This window comes from Scylla paramamosain, chromosome 15 (genome assembly GCF_035594125.1).
Source record: "Scylla paramamosain isolate STU-SP2022 chromosome 15, ASM3559412v1, whole genome shotgun sequence".
Classification (NCBI taxonomy): Eukaryota; Metazoa; Arthropoda; class Malacostraca; order Decapoda; family Portunidae; genus Scylla; species Scylla paramamosain.
In genome coordinates this window covers 15,196,619-15,220,371 of record NC_087165.1, presented here as the reverse complement: position 1 = coordinate 15,220,371, position 23,753 = coordinate 15,196,619, and the positions used below count along the sequence as shown (strand labels likewise).

Here is a 23,753-nt window from a genome sequence, read left to right as displayed (position 1 = left end):
GTGGCCGTGTGGTGGACGCTCCTCGCCACGTGGTGCAAGCGTCCTGCCACCCACTGCAGGAGGGCTGAAGCAACCTCAGAGACAGGTCGAGCTGCAGTCCACAGCCGGTCCTGCAGGGTGAAGCAGGACTCCCAGTACTCTGGCAGGCCGTCCAGACCAAGGCTTCTGACGGCATTGTCCACCTCCCTCAGCTCCACACACTCCTCGGGGGAAGACAGGCGGGAGTTCCAGTCCCGTGCCACCATGCGGGCCGTGGAGGCGAGAGCGGCCAGAGTCAGAAGGGTGAGGACTGCCAGTCTCGCCAGGCCCCAGGAGGCCACCATTCTGCGGGACACCTTGCCGCCCCGCCCCTTGTGCGCCTCTTGCAGCGCCCGCCTCCACTGCCTCCTGACGGCGGAACTGTGTACGCGTGACACTTTTCTTGATCGAAACATTAGTGAAAGGTGTGTCTTGCGATGACTAGCTGGATCGAAATCCCGTTCAGACACTACACAGTCATCAGTTTCATCTTGTAACATTTTTTTTTTGGGGGGAGGGGGGGGGAAATGGCAATACATTTGAGGCGATACACATGTAGTGTGTAGCGTTGCGGGGTGTTGCGTTTCCCTCACGTGACTGACTAAGGTGAGGCGCCAGGCCCGGCGAGCTGACAGTCAATCGACCATTGAGTGAGAAGTGTCGACACGGTCTGGCATTATGAAAACAATACAGTACATCCCTGTAATCTTATTGTGTGAACTCAAACAAAATAAATAGATAAATTTATGACAGAATTGTGATTGGTGCTTGCCTGAACGCTGCCACCTCCGTGACAACCATCAAACATGGCCTTGCTGAGTGGATCTGAGAGACACGCACACCACCACAGTCTTAAAAAAACATAAGAACATATGAAAACTAGTGAAGCTACAAGAAGCCATCAAACCTACACGTGGCAGTCCTTGTATGAAACGTACCTATCTGTTTCCACCTCTCATCCACATCCGTAAATTTGTCTAATCTTTTGAAGCTCCCACACCAAGCAGCCACACTTATACCATTTGACCTTTTAAAAGTATTATAGTATAAATACCATTGAAAAGTATTGCAGTTAAGTATATTTCATTAAAAAGTATCATAGTATAAGTATAGATCAATGAAAAGTAATACAGAACAGATGTAGAACACTGGAACATTGCAGTATGATTATGAATGTCATTAGATGGTTTGGCAGTATAGCAATAGACCATTGGAAAATATCGTTGTATAAGTGAAGACCATTGTAAAGCCTCACAATATAAGTAAAGATCGCTGAAAAGTACCGTAATAGAAGTGAGGACCATTGAAAAGTATCGTTGTTTAAGAAGTATTGTAACATTGACTTAAAAACATTGTAGTATCAAGTGTAAATCATAAGAAAGCATTGTAATGTAAGTGTACAAGAAGAGTTGCAGAGTAGACAACAGGACCTTTTAAAAACACTTCATTATCAGAATATATAGAAAAGCACTGCGCTATATAGACCACTGGGAAGTATCGCAGTGTGACTATAAACCATCACAAAGTGTCTCGAGTATCAGTGCTGGTAGGGCCTCAGTTGATAGGTATCAGTGTCGGTAATGGGCAAAAAAATACCAACATCGGCACATCCATAACTATAAAAAAAAAAAAAAAATCCTGAGTCGCAGCGTTAAATCAAGTCGTTATACCGCTGAAGAATTTTCTGTTTTATGTTTTATCTTGTGTATTTTTTTCCCCGTTCCATTTTTTGTGCGCGTCATTGTTCCACCGCAGTCCGGAAAGGGACGTTGACAACCAGAAAAATCCTCTTAAATTGAGCTCAGTGTTTAAAACAAAGACCACGATGCTGTGTTGAGTTTATGTACTAATTAGATAGATGCGTATTGTTTATTTATGGGCCATGTGTCAGAGAGAGAGAGAGAGAGAGAGAGAGAGAGAGAGAGAGAGAGAGAGAGAGAGAGATGCTCATAGGCCAGGTAAGTTGTGCAAAGCCAACAGACTAAACTCTTAGTCATGAGTTTGTGAGCCAGGCAGGTAAGCACGAACTTAGCGAGAAAGAAAGCTTGAACACACACACACACACACACACACACACACACACACACACACACACACACACACACACACACACACACACACACACACACACACACACACACACACACACACACACACACACACACACACACACACACACACACACACACACACACACACACACACACACACACACACACACACACACACACACACACACACACACACACACACACACACACACACACACACACACACACACACACACACTGTAGCTAAGCGTGCTGGTCTGCTTTACGCGGCTTCCTGTGTTTTGGATAGCCATGAACTCATCTTTGTGTGCGAGAGAGAGAGAGAGAGAGAGAGAGAGAGAGAGAGAGAGAGAGAGAGAGAGAGAGAGAGAGAGAGAGAGAGAGAGAGAGAGAGAGAGAGAGAGAGAGAGAGAGAGAGAGAGAGCAAAGGCGTGTCATGGGGGTGGAATGTGTTCCTGGTTCAATCTGGGGTAGTGTCACAAACAGGTGGCAGGAATGTGCATCCACACACCTGTCACCCTAATGACGCGTGGTGCCATCGCCACCCTCACCTGGCAGGCAGGACAGCGTGCACTGGTGTGCTTGTGTGTGCGCCCTCGTGGTGTTTGGCAGGCGATGTGTTAGTGCAAGGAAAACAAGCCGCAGGAGCCGTGGTCCTGGAAGGGTGGAAAGTGGGAGAAAGTCGTGCCTTGTGGGAAGGGGAAGGAGGGAGAAAGGGGACGCCACAAAAGGTGGAGAAAATTATGGTGATAGAAATGACAATGTAGAAAAGGCAGGGCGTATAATGAACGTGACTCCGTGAAGGGAGGAGGGAATAATTCCTGACTAGGCAGATGGCAGAAGTAGGGAGCGTGGACAAGGAGGCCGGGCGGCAGCAGTGGCGGCAGTCACTCGAGCGTCAGGTTCACACACCTTACCTGGGGACGCCACGGTTACCAAGTACCACTTAATGAACTGCTACGCCTGCACGCCTAGTGTGTTGAAATGCCCGCCTTGGTCAGGCTCACCGAGGCGTCCTTACATAACTGGATTAAGAGGGTTTTCTGCGAGGTTTACGGGAAGAGGGAGGAAGGAAAACTGTTGAATGATGAGACGTATGGCTGCGGGCCAAGGGTGTGTACGTAGTGGTGAGTCAGCTGACAGTGACGTCACCCATTGAGAGGTTAGCCAGGGGGGAACCTGCCTCACACGCTGCCGCTCACCATTACATACCTTCACGGCTCACACACGCCCCTGGTCCAGCCCGATGCTATCTCTTTGTGACTGAATTCTTCAATCTTCGCCGCCGCCTATGGAGGGCAGGGTTATAGCAGTGCGCCTCGCCTTGCCTGGAAGGAAGCATAGCGCCGCGGCCTGTGCAATGTCACCGTGCTGTGCCGACAGACGCTCGCCGGAAGACATTATCCCGCGCAGCGCTTCCCTTCCCCGATCCCGAGCTTGTCCGCGCCGGCCTGGCCGCCTTGCCTCCCAAGGCGGAACCCTGCACCGCAGCACCGAGGCTGCCGATCGGTAACCCTCATTAGGGTGTGGACCTTCCCAGCGTCGGGACGGAGTGGCGCTCTAAGATGAAAAGTGTCTGCTGCTTTTGTTTTCTCTTTCTCGTCTATGTATGGAGAGGCTTTGCCCACGTGGAATAGAATATCCGTGTATTCTAGAGAGGGGGAGGGGCGCTTGGGGGAAGGAGGGCTGGTTGCGTAGCCTCCCTGGCGGCGCCGCTCCCCGTGGCGTCCTCAGCCGGCGTCTCACACAGACCGGCATTGAACTCGACCATTTCAACACACCCACATTTCTGTACATTTCTTATCTCCCGGATGATGAAGCGTTCACGTGTTTTGTTGAGTGACCGATTGCTCGCAATTCTTCATTGAAGTCAGTCTGCCTGGCTGGCACCAGCGGTTACTGGCAGCACCAGCACAGCCAGACGCTGCTGGAATGGCTGCCCGTCACGCCGCTTTCAGTCAGTCAGTCCTGCACTATAGCGTGATCGGCGGTCACACCAATTTATTAATAAAACACATGGCCACAGGGCCTTCCAGCTTCCTCAAAGTGTTGACATATAAACACGTACAAGTGGTGTCATGATTCAGAGGGATTGTTGTGGTGTAGAGCATATTGAGCTGTGGGATAGCTGCTGCATGACACTTCACAATATGTCGTGCCCCTAACGACCATCACGTGACGACCTGCCTTTACAGTGAAACAGGGTCAGAGAGGTCACTTAATCCCCAGGTCAAGGGAAGAAGGTGGGTCACGTTACGGTGGGTCAGTAATAGGCGTATTGCGTGAGTAACAAAACCTTGGTGTTGGATTTAAGGATGAGGAAGACAGACGGCAGGGCGCTCTACAAGAACAGGAGCTGCCTTGTGCTCACGACTGGCCTGTTGTCCATTTTTTATATGCCCCCGTGCCCTTATGTTGATAGACCACGCCGCTCTAGCAGACGAAGTCCCATATTATGGAACTACCCGTTAGTGAAGGTCTCTACGTGGTGACCTTTGATGGCCGTGGCTTCTCATTCTAAGAAAATGGTTCTGTGCAAATTTAGATTGTAAATTTGAAAAAAAAAAACATGCATAAAGTTTTTTAATATTAGCTTGTAGTCGAATTAGCTAATTTGATATTAGCTTGTAGTTAGATTACTTTGGGGGGCCGTGGCCGTGTGGTGGACGCTCCGCGCCACGTGGTGCAAGCGTCCTGCCACCCCCTGCAGGAGGGCTGCAGCAGCCTCTGAGACAGGTCGAGCTGCAGTCCACAGCCGGTCCTGCAGGGTGAAGCAGGACTCCCAGTACTCTGGCAGGCCGTCCAGACCAAGGCTCCTGACGGCCTTGTCGACCTCCCTCAGCTCCACACACTCCTCGGGGAAAGACAGGCGGGAGTTCCAGTCCCGTGCCACCATGCGGGCCGTGGAGGCGAGGGTAGCCAGAGTTAAAAGGGCCAGGACTGCTAGTCTCCCCGCCCCCGAGGAGGCCACCAACCCGCGGGATACCTTGCCGCTCCGACTCTTATGCGCCTCTTGCAGCGCCAGCCTCCGCCACCTCCTGACGGCGGAACTGTGTACGCGTGAGGCTTTTCTAGATCTAACATATGTATACTTACCTGGCGCAGGCGACACCGTGATCACGAAGGTGGTTCTCTCGGGGCGAGGACCGCCTTTGCATTCCGTCGATGCTGAATCTTGTGATTAATCCATATGTGATTAATTGGAGTGCCAACTTTTTGTTAGAGGGACTACGTTCTCGCATCCCCGCCTCATCACACTTGAGGAAAAGAGGTTCTTGGTAACATTATTCACGATGCGACACCAACCTTGTTCCTACTACTGGAAGCGTGTATGTCCTCCGTTCTTAATTAAACACCTGCTCACTTCGTTACCTTAACAATCCTCATTAATTATTGTTGTTCACCTGTTCTGCTGAATACACTCTTCATCTTTTCTCCAGTTAGTCTGCTTCCTGCCCCTGTTCTCCCAGTAAAATTACAGGTGTGTGTTGAAGGAGCTGGGAAACGAAACTATAGATTTCTGAAATAGAAATACGACAAGGATTCTTAAAGTAGTCGTCGTTTTAGTAGTAGTAATAGTAGTAGTAGTAGTAGTAGTAGTAGTAGTGGTGGTGGTAATAGTAGTAGTAGTAGTAGTAGTTGTTGTTGTTGTTGCTGTATTCATCAAACTCAGTACTCACGCAGAAATTACTTATATAATGCTACTCATAATGGAAAGTATTCATTTAACAAATAACTCGCACAAAGTACTCATTTAACAGATTACTCAAAGTACCCATTTAGCAGATTACTTACACGAAGTACTCATTTAACAGACTCCTCTCACAAAGTACTCATTTAACACATGAATCACACAGAAGTACTCATATAACACTACTCATACCCATCACTGTTTTAAATCCACCTTCTATTACTTGACAACTTACCCACACTTTCACGCGACGCTAAACTTCCCCATTAATCCAACACTATTCATATCCTTACTACAGTGCTTTTTTTCTAACCTCTCATGTCTTAAACACTTCAGTCATACCTTCGTCATTGCGTTAACTCCCTGTCTGCTATTCCATTCCTGCCCTCATCCTTTGTCCCCTGCAAGTGAAAGAACCCATTAGGATCATATTGAGTCTCCCTTCCTTTCCATCTAATCTCATTATTCTTTTTCTCATTCTTGACAATTTTTTTTTCCTCTGGTTTGTCCTTTTGTCATCTCTCTCTCTCTCTCTCTCTCTCTCTCTCTCTCTCTCTCTCTCTCTCTCTCTCTCTCTCTCTCTCTCTCTCTCTCTCTCTCTCTCTCTCTCTCTCTCTCTCTCTCTCTCTCTCTCTCTCTCTCTCTCTCTCTCTCTCTCTCTCTCTCTCTCTCTCTCTCTCTCTCTCATAATTATACATCATCATCTTCATCCCCCTTTTATGTATCATCGTACCGGGCATCCATCGAAGGTCACATCATCTTAACTGTAGAATATTGCGTTTTGCTGTTCCTGGTCTGTATATAAACTCGTATTTACGGCAGAAATATGAGGTGCTGTTACGTACACTTAGAACAGGAACGTGAAATGCGGTTAATTGTGCTTAAAACAGGTGTGCGTAATGCAGTTATATATTTTGCAGTAGGAATGTTTAATAGTGACGTACACTTATATTTTATTTATTTATTTTATTATTTTTTTTTTTCATCTTATTTTATATTATTTTTTATTGTTGTCAGAAGCGTTGCCTCTTCAACGACACTTTCTGACGTCCCTTCTCATTGTCTGGGTCTTTTGTCTTCTTTATCTTTCCTTTTCCTTTCTCTTATTATCCAAAATTTATGTATTGTTCTCTTTGTTTCCTCAGTTTACTTGTTTTCAGCCATGCATGTCCTAATAATGTCCTCTTCTCTCTGTGTTCGTTGCAGTCTTGTACTTTGCTTTCCCTTCTCCATGTATTCTGGGCACCATGACAAATACAAACATGACAACGCTACTTACACTCAGAGCAGGAATATAAAATAGCTACTTATAATACTTATTCTCAGAGCAGGAATGTGAAATACATATGCTTACTTTAAGAATGTGAAGCGATCACTTATACTTGACAGCCCGAATACGAAATACAGCTACGCATTACACTTCCAGCAAAAAATGTGATACGCAGTTACGAGTTACGCCCACTTAGAACAGGAATACGAAATACAGTTGGGTAATTAATCGCGACGGACCGTTTGCCTGAACTTATTGTGTTTTAAAGACTTTTGGTTCCCGCCCTTTTGAGTTCAGTCGCCGAGAAAAGAACGTCAACCTTGCGACAGAGCCAGCCACGCCAATCACCGAGCAGTCGTGCACGGCTGAAGGCTGCTGCACGCTTTCTGGAAAATATGAGTCAGCCAAAAGCGTTTCACTTTCATCTTGATCCCGCAGACAAACTCACAAAGAAACGTGAATGAACACAAAGGGAGAACAAACAACACACCTCCTGGCCCCTACAAGGCTGTTTGTGATAAGCTAATGGGGAATGTGAGTCAGTCAAAAGCTTTTCACTTTCATGAATCCGCTGGGAAAGTCACGAAGGAAGAACACACAACACCAGACTTCTTGGACCTCATGAAGCTGTTTGTGAATTTGTGGTGAGCTTCACTATCTAAGCTAAGGTTGAATAGTAAAATCACTGGTGCAGGTGATTTTTTTTTATAATATACAAAATGTGTGTCTTTTAACAGTGCGATTATACAGCCTTTAGAATTATGCACAAATGAGAGAGAGAGAGAGAGAGAGAGAGAGAGAGAGAGAGAGAGAGAGAGAGAGAGAGAGAGAGAGAGAGAGAGAGAGAGAGAGAATATTGGGAAACTAGTTCGTGAAGAAAAATACGTGGCGTTGATTGATGGGAAGGGGAAGCCATGGCAAAGGTTGAGCAGTTTTATTTCCCGACACCAAACAACTCAACACAAAGGAGCCGCGTTCTGTGTTGCCTTGTCTTTCTTGCCAATGAATCAGTTACGTGGAGTAGCCTCCCTCTCACCCACGTAAGGACCAGCAGGTTTATTATTGTCTGGCTAACCTATGTAGAACCCTTGCCGTGGTGTTGTGGTGTCTCTCTCCCACCCATCAACACAAGTCATGCAGCTTCCACAGAAAATACTCTTATGTAAACGCATCATGTTTGCCCGTGATAAAAAGAAGAAGAAGAAAGAAAAGGAAAAGTGAATCGTTCAGAGCATTTTTGTCTTACTCATAACAAGGGGACAGTAAACAGCATAGACATCCTTCTGTACTGTATAAGACCGACACTAAAAATCCCTGTAGATTGTATACTGCTTAAGGTTTAACCATCCTAGTAAACTGTACACTATCAGTAATGTAATCCTCCCAGTACACTGTATACTATGAACAGTGTAAACATTCCGGTAGATTGTAAGCTAGCGGTAGAGTAAAAATCCTTGTAGAGTGTACGAGTATTGTATCCAGATCGTTCAAATATTGGTGGATCCCGTTTTCCAAGGGTCCCTACACTGCAGCCTGCGAGCAACATGCAACTATGATGATGATTTTTTTACCCGGCCCTGAACAACTTGAGATATTAGTAAACAATGAAAGTTATTAGTCTTCTTTCTGTTTTTCCCAAGCACGTAATCAGGCACTAGACACTCCCGTCCTCCGCTGCTGTTCCCACGTGACGCCCAGCCAGTGTTGTTGGCCCGCCCCGGTTGTCAAGCAATCTGGGGAAGAAAAGAAGTAAAAATAGAGCAAGTGTGTTGGTATATTTTTGTGTAGATTTTTTTTTCTTTTTTGCAGAACCTTTATTTATTTATTTATTATTATTATTCCTTTTTTTTTCCTTCCTCCTTTGGTATCCTTTGCATGATGTCTTTCTTGAGGCGTGTTTATTTTCCTTATTGTGTCTTGCAGCATTAGGAAGATTCAGCTTTTAAGGAAATCGATGTCAAATTTCTGCTGATAAGTAGCTTCTTTTTCGCATCTAGAAATTGTTGTTACGTCACAGTAACGGCATCGTATTATGGAAATTTGATTTTTTCTTTTTTTTATATTTGTTAGTTTAAGGTCTGTTTGTTATCAGATTTCTTTTTTGCTCAGGATTTTATCATTCTGGCACTCTCTTAGATTATGAAAATGAAATTCGTTTATCATTTATTTATTTATTTATTTATTTATGACCTGCATCGCAGTAACATTAGTTTAGCATAGACGTACTACGTATATGAGCTTTACAATACAGTGAACTAAATGTTTTAAAATTAATGTTGTTTGATACGGGGAAAAAAATGAAAGTCTGCAACAAGGGCGTGTCTTGCTACTGAAAAGACCGAAGACTAAGCCAGGCTCCTTTCTGTGACTTTGCCTGTCTGTTGCTTCGCTATTACATCACCTTGTTCAAGGGTAAAATAACCAGTTTCAGACTTAAAATGTGATCGAAAGTAATGATGCGCTGATGTGTGAAGGCAATCAGCCGTGTAAGCCGAGGGACCATCACTGTGCGGGACGAGTGTGTCTGGTGAGCCGCGACTGAGTGGTGCCACCCGGCTGGTGGCTGGCCTGGCGCCGCTCGTCCTCCCCCGCCCATAGCAGCTCACGTTTAATTACGTACTTGTGGGAAAGATGCTGGCAGGAAAAAAAAAATAGAACATTGAGAATCATGAGAACTGGACTTGGCTAATGAAGGGCTTTCAGGGATACAATAATAATTAGGATGGTCCTCGTCCACCACCTGGCGCCGCGCTGCACACGCCGAGTGGACCCCCGCGTGGAGGCTTGTGGGTGTGTGTTTTTTTTTTTTTTTTTTTTTTTTTTTTTTTTTTTTTTATCGTGTTAGTTGTATTAGATTTCATCTTTAATATTGTTTAAGATTTGAGATCAGTGTACGTTTTACAGTTTTATCTACATTAGTTTAATGCTTCTGTTTTAGTTTTTAGTTCTAATTTTAGTTTTCTTTTACTATCAGTTATTTTTATGGACTACAGTGGTTGTGAATTGTCTTAAAAATTAATATTTATTAATCAGATTTCTATTTGTACATTGTTGCTGTGGTCAATAAACATATAATAATAATAAATGTGTGTGTGTGTGTGTGTGTGTGTGTGTGTGTGTGTGTGTGTGGCGGGGGGGGAGGGGGGGGTAATGCCTGCTGGTCCTCTCTGTAGTGTTTTGACAGCCACATCACGAGCACTGTAATGGCAGATGATATATTATGCAAACTTTTACTTGGTCTCCGATCTATGTACTCATGTATGGAATTTCCGTTTGGTCTGACCGCCACGCTTTGTGTCCCGCTTAGTAACGCAGGGAAGGTTCAGCCACACACATTATAGTTGATTTATTTGCCATTTTAGTCATTACCTGTGATATACCATCCAGGATTTGAATATACTCTTTGAATTTTCAGTGTTGCCTCACCTGTCGTGGACAGACCAGACCGAAAGTGACAAAAACCTGACGTGATGTTTTATTGTTTCAGAGAATGCCCGCCGTACGTGAGGGAATACGTGGGCCACCAGGTGTGGACATCCATCAGGAACCTGGAGGTGAACGGCGAGGACACGGACCAGCTGGACACCTCCAACACCAACCATAGTAAGTCGTGCTGCTCCAACGCGCCTAGCAGCCCAGCCAGCGCGGGTGTTGCACCACTTTACGGCGCACAGTACCCAACTTTACTAGTGGTGTAGCTCAACACACAAAACATGGCAGGCAAGATATTAACTTTGGCCACAACATGGCTGTTAAAGTTGGTCGGTATCTCGCTGTCCAGACTCCCACGTCTTTATGAGGAAGCGTTGGGTGGGAGGTCAAGTGGGGGGAGCAGGGAGGCATGCAGTGCTTGCCTTCCCGTGCCTCCTTTCTCCCGAGGCTAGGCGATGTCTGTTTCACTGCATAATGAAAGATGGAATACGGGACACGAGTTCGTGGGGGGTGGTTGTAGTTCAACAAGATCTCGGCTTTCGAGAGTTGATATGTGTAAGTCAGATTGAATGCGTTGTGTGTAGTACGTAGAAGTGTGGGTATGTGAGTACCCGCGTGGTGCTTCAGACGGGCAAGGGGGAGGAAAGTGACGGGGGTACGTCTCACAGGCGCCACACAACTTAGATGTCAACATTATTAAACATCGTATCAGTAATAGGTACTTGTGGAGATATTTCTTTACAAAGCGTAAGTTTATTAGCATGTTGTGTTAGTCTTCCAGAGTTAAGCTAGAATTCATACTTAGATACGTTAATTATGCAGAATAACAAGATGTGCATGACAAAGGTACGGATGATTTCACTGGTATTTCGACCTTTTTTTTTTTTTTTTTTTTTTTTTTTTTTACATAACTTAATTAAATGCCCATCAGCGTCATTGCAGGAATCATTTTGCTCGTCCAGCGAAGCCGACATTTATTATTATCTTTGAGTACACTTTCAAATACTTATCATCCTTAAGTAGTGGACAGCCTGGCGTGGGTCACAATACTACCCACGATCTGTAGAGCCAGCCGCCAGTGTTGCGTCCCGCCGCTCGCTGCGAGAGACAGGTTATGAAATTTAATGTATAGAATTTAGTTATGGTCCCACTACTGCCAACCACTGAGGACACCATTATAAACACTGGTCCTCTGTCACGCGCTAACCAATGTCTCTCTCTCTCTCTCTCTCTCTCTCTCTCTCTCTCTCTCTCTCTCTCTCTCTCTCTCTCTCTCTCTCTCTCTCTCTCTCTCTCTCTCTCTCTCTCTCTCTCTCTCTCTCTCTCTCTCTCTCTCTCTCTCTAAGATTTGTATATATATTCTATTTTCCAACTCATGGTATTTTTAATTTGTATGTGTAGAGAAAAAAATACCATACAATGGTTTACTTTTTGATACCTTCTGTTTGTTATTCCCATATTCAGAAAGGAAAGCACCCTCGACCTTTATTTATTTAACAGCAAGTTATTGCAACATTAATCCATCAAACTATGTGTATAGTTTCTAGTGACAGCAAGCTAATGGAAACTCTCTTTAATTCATATGAAGTATTGAGCTCTCACATGAATCCATCACACTCCATCATGACAGCAGACTAATTGAGATTCTTCTCCCGCAGCTTATGACATCCTGAAGCTCATACAAGATGTCACCAGCAAGGCCAACACTGTGATCCAGGAACTGCAGTCCACCCTCACCGTGGATCAGGTGGAGAAACTGCCCCGCTACCACCCCATCAGTCACTTCGCTATCAAGAATGGACGCAGGAAGATGGAGGACCGACATGTCATCATCCACGACCTTAACACCCTCTATGGCCTTAATGTAAGGGCACACACAGCACTCAGGACTGAAGATATATGACTTGGTTTTTGTTGGTACTTGAAGGGGAGAAAATCATTATGGAAGCAGTAATGAGTAGTGTGATAATAGCCGTGTGTAGAGTAGTAAGGGAACACATAGCTCACTCAGGGGTAGTAAAATTCCTGCTTATGTTGATATCACGTGAAGGAAAAGAATGTTTATTGAAGCATTAGTGGGCAGTTTGGTAATAGCAGTAAATGGAGTAATGATTGTGGATGAACTTTAGGAATTAAGGTATGGGATGAAGCACTTTTAAATAGGGTGATATTTGTTACCTCTGATATGATAGTAAAGAAATACATATAAGGAAATACTTATTAATGTTATTACCTTCAAGAGAATTTCCTGTATTGGAGCAATGATAGGCAATGTAGTAATAGCATTACTTAAAGTACTGATGAGTAGTATATTACATGAATGTGCAGTGATATATATATTTAAGTAATAACAATATATTTTTTTTTATATAGGAGGGACACTGGCCAAGGGCACCAAAACTATAAGAAAAGAAAAAGAAAAAAATAATAACAGTTATAGAATACAATAAAGAATAAATACTGATTGATATGAATGGGGGTGAAATAGTGGAAGAGGAGCTCAGTAACAGGAATACTTGGGAGTGCTGGTGACAACATGTGTGGCTAAGACTGTAAGATTATTGATTGAGATACTGCATTGATGTTGGAGTATTGATGAGGGAAGAAGGTCAAGGGAGGTTCTTGCCCTTTAGTGGAATTTTAGAGGATGATGATGGTGATGGTGGTGGTGGTGGTGGTGGTGATGATGATGGTGATGGTGATGGTGGTGATGATGATGGTGATGGTGGTGTGATGACAGTTGATGATGGTGCAGGAGATGAGACTTTGTCATGAAAAGGGCAGTAATGGCAGTGTTGGTGTGTAATACACAGTAATGCTTTCTTTGATGATTAATGAACAACATGAGGAATCTGAGTATTGAAGAGAAAGTGGTTGTGATATTGTAATGTGATATAATCATAATTTATGAAGAAGGAAATACTGGAATGCTGATTAAAATAATTGCCATGCAGTGCATATTCATTTTTTTTTTATCTTTAAATATTTTGTAGTGTGTGTGTGTGTGTGTGTGTGTGTGTGTGTGTGTGTGTGTGTGTGTGTGTGTGTGTGTGTGTGTGTGTGTGTGTGTTTTGACCTTGTGGACCACATTGCCTACATAGAATATAAAGACATGCCAAACAAAGGGCCTAAGGTCTGTGTCAAAAGTTTTGTCTTCATTACTGAATGTGATGCTCAGAATGTTAAAGCACTGATACATTTTGGTATGCAATTTGTTACCAGTATCAGAACATTATAAACAAATCTTATAATGAGAATGTTAGTGAAAGAACCCTTTAAAGAGGCTCTTCCAAGTCATAACTGTTTACTGACTCTTGTTTGAAGTCACAATAAATTTAAAGACATTGCTCAGTAAATCCATAATTATTATATTTGCACTTGCCAGTTATTAGTAAATATGTTCATTATACCCATATTTTTTTTGGGGTGTCAGTACTTGTATCAATCAGTATTACACACTAGTTTTTAGTGAAATAAGAACATCAAGATTTTATTATTTATGTTTTTATTTATTATGTAGTGTGTTGCTTATTGTCTGGTGTGACCCCATTAGTGTGTGGCACTCCATACAAAGTACCCTATATCTGCTGTGGTCTAAGCATTGGAGTAGGTGTGGGGGATATAGAATGGTCTCATTATGAAGGCACAGGTAAACCAGTGTATGTTGTTGGGTTTTGCTGTGGAAGTATGTGGCCAGCTGTGGTATGCTTTAGCTCTTGGGGTGTAGTAGGGTTGTCTACAAAACTATCTCTTTCTACCAGGGTCCAATGGTGCTAAAAGTGTGGATGATGTATGCATGAATGTGTGGTATTTGGTCTGGGGCACCCCATGTGAGATTACTAACCTGGTATATAGATAGATAGAACTGTTTTTTGTTCCTGAATGCTAGTTTCATCCATTTGCATCATAATATTTTCACATGATGCAGATTTTTTTATAATTGATGAATTCTTGAAGAGTGCTGCTTGGCTGGTTTATTTTCTTTTTATGAGTTGTATGGATAGAGGTGTTGTTTATCACCTGATAGCTGGACTGTAGAGATGGGTGGTGCAGATGGTAACAATCCCTGTGGTGGAAGTCTAGGATTTGTGTGGTTTATAGTTCATATTACATTCAAGTAATCCTAAACTATAATGTTACTATTATTATTGATATCTATGAATTATTAGCCATTTTATAGTATTAGTGAAATATTATTAATAGTAAAAATTTCCTTTGAAGCCTTTAGACTAAGATATGAGGAAGTGCATGTGTGTGATGGTGAGCATTAGTGTGTGTAGCTGGGTGCCTAATCTTTGGTAATCCTCTTCACTGGGGATGTCAGCCTGGTATGTAAACAGATGGACAGCCTTAGTAACTACATTATGAGATTTCTTCCCTAGAATTACGTTACACACAATGGTAACACTGCTACACATAGGAATACCTCATGAGATTGCTGTTGAACTGTCATTATATCACATAAATTTGCACTGTATTGCAGTATGACTGATATTCTGGATTGTAACAGTACAAGTAAATCACATATCTATTAGGAAACTAATACCTATTAGTAAACTTTGATGTCTGTTTCTATTTGCTCCTCTCCTGGCAGACTCTGATGCCCCTCATTCTCTCGCCAACTCTCTCATCCTATTTCCCCTTTAACACAACATGTCCTTCATTGTTGAAATATCAACACTGGACAAGTACAGATCAACTGGTTCCTTAAAGATCCCTCATACTATGACTGCACAGCATCTACTTTGTTTTGAGAAGTCACTTTGGTAATGCTTGTGTTGATGCATTCTTATTTAACCCTTTCACTTTGATGCAAAACAATTATCAGCACCATATGCAAATCATATGCATATGAAATCTTTATAAGCCTTTACAAGAATGTTATGAGTTAAAAGGAAAAGATTTTCCAATTTCTACCCAGTTTAAGGATTGTAGTGAGTTAAAAGGAAAAGATTTTCCAATTTCTTCCCAGTTTAAAGATTGTAGTGAGTTAAAAGGAAAAGATTTTCCAATTTCTATCCAGTTTAAAGATTGTATGTGGATGTAGAACAAGTAAAGATGTCTCTGAGTGATTGGTAATTATGGGAAGGTGTACCAAGTGGTAGTCAAATGGTTAACCAAGGATTGAAGAAGGTGCAGGCTCTTCTATGTGATAATGGGGAAGTGAGGGACAAATTCCTTGGGCAAAGTATATTGTAGCTCCTAGAATTATTGACAGTAGGTAGTAGGACTTTGGCTTCCATACCAAACTACCTCACAACATATCATAGTGGCTTCAGCTTGTGCATATCCATTACTTAAGGAAGCTCGGGGAATGGTGACAAGTTAAAAGATGTCTTCTTAGGTTATGGTGATCAGGAAGAAAGGATACCATGTTGTTTCTTTCCAGTTTGGTGAGACTAATGTTCCTTGTTTCAATGGGCAGTTATGAATACTACTTGCTTGATGTTTTCTCAGTTTTCTGTTTGTCCTTACAAGCCTCTCCCAATTCAATCCATTATATGTTTGTCATTACATATCCACCATTTCAATGTTGCTGTTTTATGTTGTCTAGTCTGCTGTGCTGTGCTTAAGCTCATGGGGTGTAGTACAGTGGTCCACAAGACTATCCCTTTCCACCAGGGGCTGAGAGGGCAAAGAGCATGAATGATGTGTGTGTGAGTGTGTGTGTGAGTGTGTGGTACAGTGGTGAAATGGAATTGCTTTTGCAGAAGCTGGTGACTATAGCATATATCAAAATTAGCATGCCTTGGAGATGGTGTAACAATGCCATGATTCATACTTTTTTACACTGCTGAGTATGGCATGACTTCATGAGCCAGACACTGGAAAATGAGTAGCAGTAATGTGAATGATTCCTGAGTTGAATGCTGGCATGTCATGCTTAAAGGTTAATGTGGTTGGTACATCTAATAATTATCTAGACTTGATAAGAAATATAAGAACATAAGAACATAAGATAATTATCTAGACTTGATAAGAAATACGATATGGTTGGTGTAATGTTTGGGATATCAGACTTTCAGTATATAGGGACCTTGATTGTTTTAGGAAGTCATCATGTGTAGGTCAGTTATTGATTTTGTGTCTCTTGTTCATTAGTGGATGAGTAGTGCATAGGAAAACTTTGGATTGATCAACTGAATTATTTAAAGTGTCACTATAGGGCAGAAATCTGGGAAAAGATATGAGTTAGCTTTCTTCACTATTAAAGGGCTACCATGGTATAGTGTACAGTAGTGTGTGTGCTTTGGGGGTCAAGGTGTCCTCAGGCACTTGGATTTGAATTCTGGCAATGGTCTGAGTTTAGGAAAGGCATCCACTCAAGGTAACAACTGACCAAAATCTGAATTCAAGGTCTTTTCACAAGAATTACTGTCCTGGCCCTAATAATAGGCTAGGAAATGTGGACATAGAAAAAAAAAAGTTTGGCTCCAATATTGAAGGAATGTAATTGAAAGCCAAAGTATTACACAGCTTCATGCGCTGCTTCTTTTTACTTTCATGGATTACGTCAAGGTCAACTTTCACCCTCAGATCTATGGTTCTCTGTGTTTCCAATGGTAAACTGTAAGGATAGGAAGTGTAAGATGAAGTGATGAGTGAAAGACTGTTGTTGTTATCGTTATCATTGACATAACATCTTTGTGGGAAGAACCTTTCTAAAAGGCAATAGAAAGTAGTTTGTAATGAAAACTTCATGTTGTAAAATGGGCCACACATTAATTTTGATCTGAAACCCTGACCAGACATTTGTTTGTTCATGATTTATGTCACCATCCATATCATGTCCACATACCAGTCATATGAACTTCCAGATACCTGTGAAGTCTTATGCACAATCTACACTTTCCCTAGAAAGTGTCCTAATGCCTTTATCTTAAGTTTCACCGGCATGCTCGTGACCATTTTTATGACTTGCACTATCCTCAATTTCCAAAGAATTGAAAGTACTGTAAATTTGATTTGGCGGAGCCATATAATGTCTTTCAGTATGATTTTCATCATGTTTTATTTGTCAGTTGAGTAGCACTGTGAAAGTAGGTACGATTAGCATCATAAATTTCATTCAGTAACAATTATTAAAATTTTCAGATTTCATTAGAGCTAACTAGATTTTTGCTGTGTCACACGGCCTGCACTCTAGCATTGCTTACTGTGCAGTTCAGTTCTTATTAAAATATGTACATAAAACAAATCATTTATTGTTTGTTCCCCTTCTGTAGACAGTTTCTTAGTGATAAAGATAAAAATTGTAAGTCACAGATAAATAAATGCTTAGTCTAAATCAAAAGCAGATCTTAATTATTTTGTGAGTAGTGTAGAAGAAACAGCACTTTTGGCAATACAGAATACAGTGAACATCCTAAAAGTGTTATTCAGTAAGTGTTCAGTAAATATATGGATTGGAAATGTATACACATCAGCTCACAAAAATAGACATGATTTCATGGTGAACTGATGACTATTTTCCTTTGTTTCAGTTCAAGCAGCCACATGCCTACTATGGAGTGTTTGATGGCCATGCTGGGATAGATGCTGCCGTGTACAGCGCCGCCCACCTTCACCAGTACATGATTCAGAACCCACAATACGAGACCAACCCAGAAGCCGCCCTGAAGCATGCCTTCCACATCACTGACACAAACTTCATCAAGAAAGCCAGTAAAGAGGTAGGATTTTCTTCCCTTTGCTTCTTCCTTATCTTCATCATAATCATTATCACCATTATCTTTATCCTTTTTCTCTTCTTTGTATTCCTTTATTTTCTTTTATATCTCGTTTCTTTATCCTTCTGTGTTTGTTGTTTATCACCAAGCCCCATTTAAGGATGTAATATTTGAGTTTATATGGGTACTGATGTAGGGTGTGGTAGTATTGGGTATGTCTGTGCTATGTGTTATCTCACAGCCCCAGTGTATATCTTGAGGAACACTTACTGTAGGGTCTGTGATTCTTGAGATTGCCCATAATATGTCAGGTCTAAATGGTGGGTGACATACTGGTTTGTCTAGCCTTGTGGAGGCCTGAAAGCCATTGACAGAAGGTTCTCCTGCACCTAGTCCAATCAGCTTATCAGATTAGTTGTGGAAAAAAGGGATGTGTATGTTAGTATGGTGCAGTAGAGGTAATCTACTTTTTGTTATTGTCTTAATCCAAAGAGGTCTGGCTGTGTTTTATAACTAACTCACCCAGTGTAGTTGGTGAAGTTGGTACTCTCACCTCCTAGAGGCATAGAGGCTGAGATGTGAGGAAATGCTTGGCAATGTGAGTGTGTGCATGTGGGTACCTCATCTTGGCTACTCTTTTTTTGGGAGATGTCAGCCTAGTACAGGTGGCTGTCAGTTGACATTTTTTTTTACACAAATTCAATTTAATATGACTTAAAACATATTAAGTTTAATTGAATTTACAAGAAGTTTTCAGTTTAGCACGATCAAGCTCAACCGTTCATTTGCACCTTATAAGGGAATTTCTCCTGCTTTTCTGCATTTCTATTGTTTTAGCTTTTATATTAAAAATTAGATTAAGAAACAAGGATAAATACTTGGTGTTGGTATTATCCACTTACCATATTTGAGGCACTTGGAATCATACTGTACCAAGTGCCATAGTACCCGAAACTGAGTTATGTATAGCACTGTGTTCCCCAAACATCCCTCTATCTGATGAACAAGTCAGAGGTACAGAATGCATGTAGCAATAAGGTTGAAATTCCCAGTAAGTAAACCTAACTTTAACCCCACCATTGCACTGCTTCGAGCTAAGCCCCGGGCTCAGATAACAAGTGTCTCTTTAAAGGGACCATGTAGTGTAGAGAACTCTCAGCCAATGACAGTTAGCCATGCAAGGTGCATAGTGCCATCGAGTGCTTCTAAGGCAATGGGAGTACAGGAGACACCCTCCTGGCCAATCATCATCCACAATTCCATTGCTGGTAACAGACTCTGTTTACACTCAAGTGGAGACGCAAGCACTATCATTTCTGTACTATTTTACCACCAAAATATGATTGCTATGAGTTATATGAGTGGTGAAGAGGAAGGACAGAAGTTCTTCACCAAAGCCAGGGCGAGAGGCAGCTGCTGTAGACCACCAGGGTTGACATTGACAATGATGCTGATTACCCCAACGCATTCATGAATTATGACACTGACATGAAACAGAATGACTATCCAGCGATGTAAGTAAAATAATAATGCAGTAAAACTCTCTTTTCCTCTTGTTTTTTTAACTTTAATAAACTATTAATACTTTTACTTTTAATGTTGACATTCTCATTATCACTGTAGTCAAATTAATCATCATTACATTATTACTGTCACCATTATTGCAATGACCATGACAGTATGTGATAGCAGAGACGTTACACAACATTTAAAAAGAAAGTGCAATGGAATATCTCTTTCAGTTCCTGAGATATGTATGTTTACATGTTGCCAAACTTTGGAGGTGATTTTCTCATTTAAAAAAAAAAAACTGCTTGGTACAGCATATGTAAATATATGTAAAATAAATTCTAGGACAAAATAGTGCAGTTTAATCGGTCAAATCTTCTCTAAAGTTCTTTTCCATTAGTCTTTATGTTTCCTTTATACAGTTTGTTTACTCAGTTTCTGCAAATCCCTGTATATCATGTAAAATGAGAGGCACCTTTATATAGGTAGGCAGATTATTATTTACATATCCCAGTACTGTAATATGTCTCTCTTGCAGAATTTAATGTATTATCATTATTAAGGCTGTAAAACATAGTTTTTATATAAAAATGGAGATAATTTTGCTGAAAACTATTTTATCACAAAACATAGTTCGTAGCATTTTTAGTTACAGGATCAGCATAGAGCAAATATACAAAAACTATTGTATTACATCTCTTAAAGGGATAAAACTCCTTTAGAATATCATAAACTTGATAAAAATTGTGTGGCTGTTTGCCAAGATATTCACAGCTGAATCTTTGCTTGTAGGAAGATGTCACTGCCATGGTATGTGCATCCTGTGCCTACACTGCTAACATCTTTCTGATCTAATGAGTGGATGGCAAATGTAATGCTGGACAGTCTTTAAGAATGGAAAGATATCATTGGCCATTGTCTGTTTACATGTACACAAAATGCCAAGCAGTATTCTGTTTCAGTATGCCTTGGACAGGGGATCATGATGCTAGCTGCCATCGGCCAACTGGGTTCAGTGGTACATGTAAATGTTTTTTCATGTTGCTGTTGCCAAAATGTATCTTAAAGAACACAGCTTCATGAGGTGGCACTAGCTACTTAAACATCTGATTGATGTCCTTCCCATTATGTAAGTGCTACACAGCACAGCTCATGATGCATGAGTAACCTGTAAGGACTACCACCTCATGCCATGAAGGAGAGAAGAGTTTAATTTGAAAGCTTTGTGGCATACTTATAGTGCAATGTGCAACTCTTCTTACATGGCATGATTTCTGAAAGTGCTCACCATATTCATACCTTTGCTCACCTGTTCATAGGATTATTCACATTTATCATCTGCATATTTTGTCATCTAGTTGGGCACCAGCATAGGTCTGCACCATCATTTTCATACTTCTGATTTTTTATCCATGTTCTGTACTTTTAATGCACATTTAATAATATAGTTGAAGTGAAGAAAAGGAAAGAAAGGGGTAGATGTGATTATGATGTTTAAAGCATTAAGGAGACTTGAAAATGTGTATAAAAAAAACTCTGATAAGAGATGATGGCAATGCAACAATTCATGAATATTGACTGAAAAAGATAAGGTGCTTAAACAAAAATGAAGCAGTTTAAGGAAGCCAATTAGAAGTGCCATGTTGTCACATAGAATGAGCTGGATGTAAACTTGGTGCTGATAAAAAAATTTTATAACATTAAAACGTTAAAACATTACATTAAAACATTAAAGATGTGGAGGCAAGACAACAGGAGTTTCACTCAACTCTTGTACACTACAACAGGGCTGATACAATTAGGCATTAGATATACAAGCTTCCATGAAGTTGTTTTTACCAGTACTAGATTTAAGGTAATGAAGCTGTCACTGAATTGGAAACTTTATATTTTTATTATTTCTTTTTCTTGACCAACACACTGAAGTTTACATTGTCAGCTTATTGTCATTCTGCTTTGTCATCACCTGCAAAGCCTACATGCAGGCAATATTTGCTTAATACTGAAATCATGCAACTGCATGATTTTTGTTTTCTCGACTTTGTTGTGTTTAGTCTTTTAGTACAGGAGGTGTTCTGTTAGGTTACCCAAGTTCTTGCTATTTGCTATGTAAAGGGCAAGAAATATTTCAACATTTTACTGAATTTATAACAAAAGACAGAGGGTGTTGAGAAGATGATGAAGCTGAGTTAAATTATAGGTTGATATTGCAGTGTTGACATCATGCAGGGAGATGGTGCAAAAAGGGAGGCATGGCAAGGGGCAGGAGGATATATGCCCTAATCTTATAAAATATTGTCAATGAAAGGATATACAATGTTTATACAAATACACCTTTTCTTAATTCATTTAGAACTATATTATGGGAAAATGACACACAAATCAATTATGTGGAGAAAAATGGTATGCAGCAACACTGAAATAACAGTAACATAATAAGCACATAACAGCAGAGATGTGTTTTACCCTTCTGGTTTATGGTGTTTAGGCACAAGAACCTGGTATTTGATATTTTAAGCAGTTCAAAAAAAGCTGTAATCACTACACTAGTGCAGTAAATGGGTACAAACACTTAGTGAAGATATACACATCACACTAGCTACTAATACTAATAGTAAGGCTGAGTGTGAGCCCAAGGTGTTCACTGTAATGCAATGCTGTATTGTTGCACACTGGCAGAACTACTCTTGGGTAGAAACCACATCATGTAACATTTTTGTGTAGATATTTATTGCATTATTGATATAGCCTAGTGCATCATATTGAAAATACATGAGTGGAACCCACATCTGCTCATACACTGAGGTTCAGTTTCTCTCTCTCTCTCTCTCTCTCTCTCTCTCTCTCTCTCTCTCTCTCTCTCTCTCTCTCTCTCTCTCTCTCTCTCTCTCTCTCTCTCTCTCTCTCTCTCTCTCTCTCTCTCTCTCTCTCTCTCTCTCTCTCTTTGTGTGTGTGTGTGTGTGTGTGTGTGTGTGTGTGTGTGTGTGTGTGTAAACAGCATAGTCTTTTTAGGTTTATTTAACAACTTGTGACATTTTCCTATATACATAGAAGACAAAATGAACTCATAAAAAGAAAAAAAAATAGTATTAGAATGGAGTCTTAGCTTCACCTCAGCGCACCATGCAGTGCTGACAAACCTGAATGCACGAGATTACTCTGAGCACTTCTCTCCGGGTATAAATAGTGTTGCATTTAGCGGGGGGAGGGGGGAATAATTCCCTTGTGTGACTGCGTGAAAGTAATTTATTATTTTTTTATTATTACTATTATTTACTTATTTATTTATTTTTATTTTATTTATTTATTTATTTATTTTATTTTTTTTCTATTTTGTGGTGCTTTTTATTGTGGTGTGCGAGGCTGCACTGCTCCTTGTGGTCATCGCCGCGGCCACACCACAAGGCTGTCGTGTCCTGCACCGCCGCGTAGCTGTCTGCCTCCTGCCTGAAGGTCTCGGTGGGCAGTCCCGTAGTGGTGAAAATGTCGCCTCACGCATCGCTCGCAGCCGCGCCGCCATCAAAGAGCAGTGCTGCGTAAAAGTGTTCGCTCATGTCGGGCATCGTTAAGCGCGGGGTGTACCCTGTCAGGGTTAAAGGTGTCCAGGGGTGTCATATCAGGCCACAGCGCTTCCTTCCAACAAGAAATGCTTCCTCAAATCATGTGATATTTGTCAGTAACAAGTTTATTTCAGTCTCCATGACATTCATATGACTGCACGTCGCCGTGCCACATAGACTTCCGCTTCGAAATTGCTTGTTAATCGCTGTGTATATTGTGGAAATTGTATTTTCTAGAACGGCGAGACGCTTTCTTAACACGCACTAAAAGATGCCTTTTCCGGGAGAGAAATATATTAACTGATAAAGAAGGTTTGTGTTGGAAAGATGATTATTTTTTTTTTCGGTCTTTCCCCGCGTCCCGGGTGTTCACAAAGCAAGGTTCTGGAGCATAGCGGCTCTCTCCACCCTGCGGCACACCTGCGGGCACACTGACGACACAGGCGGTCACTTGCTGGCAAGACCCGACCTTCTCTGTGTATTGTAGCGAAATTGTAAAGAGTTCATGCATGGAAGGTGAATGGAGAGTCAGAGCTCATGCAGTAGGGTGGG

General features: G+C 41.6%; 2 protein-coding genes and 1 non-coding gene across 3 annotated transcripts in view; all 3 read left to right on the top strand.

Moving 5' to 3' along the window:
- Positions 1-5,157: 5,157 nt before the first annotated feature.
- Positions 5,158-5,318, top strand: LOC135107767 (U1 spliceosomal RNA). The gene has a single exon (XR_010271985.1). It is a non-coding gene; the product is annotated as a U1 spliceosomal RNA (small nuclear RNA).
- A 4,434-nt stretch (positions 5,319-9,752) lies between these two features.
- Positions 9,753-18,391, top strand: LOC135107243 (protein phosphatase 1E-like). The gene is made up of 5 exons (XM_064016902.1): positions 9,753-9,820; positions 10,518-10,633; positions 12,121-12,326; positions 17,947-18,135; positions 18,374-18,391. The coding sequence occupies exons 1-5, from the start codon at positions 9,753-9,755 to the stop codon at positions 18,389-18,391; spliced, it is 597 nt and encodes a 198-aa protein (XP_063872972.1).
- Positions 10,515-23,753, top strand: part of LOC135107509 (cell surface glycoprotein 1-like) — a 197,507-nt gene continuing 184,268 nt past the window's right edge. The window contains exons 1-3 of the mRNA XM_064017461.1: positions 10,515-10,633; positions 12,121-12,326; positions 17,947-18,135. The gene's annotated coding sequence lies outside the window, so the exon portion shown is untranslated. The remainder of the gene's footprint in view (positions 10,634-12,120; positions 12,327-17,946; positions 18,136-23,753) is intronic.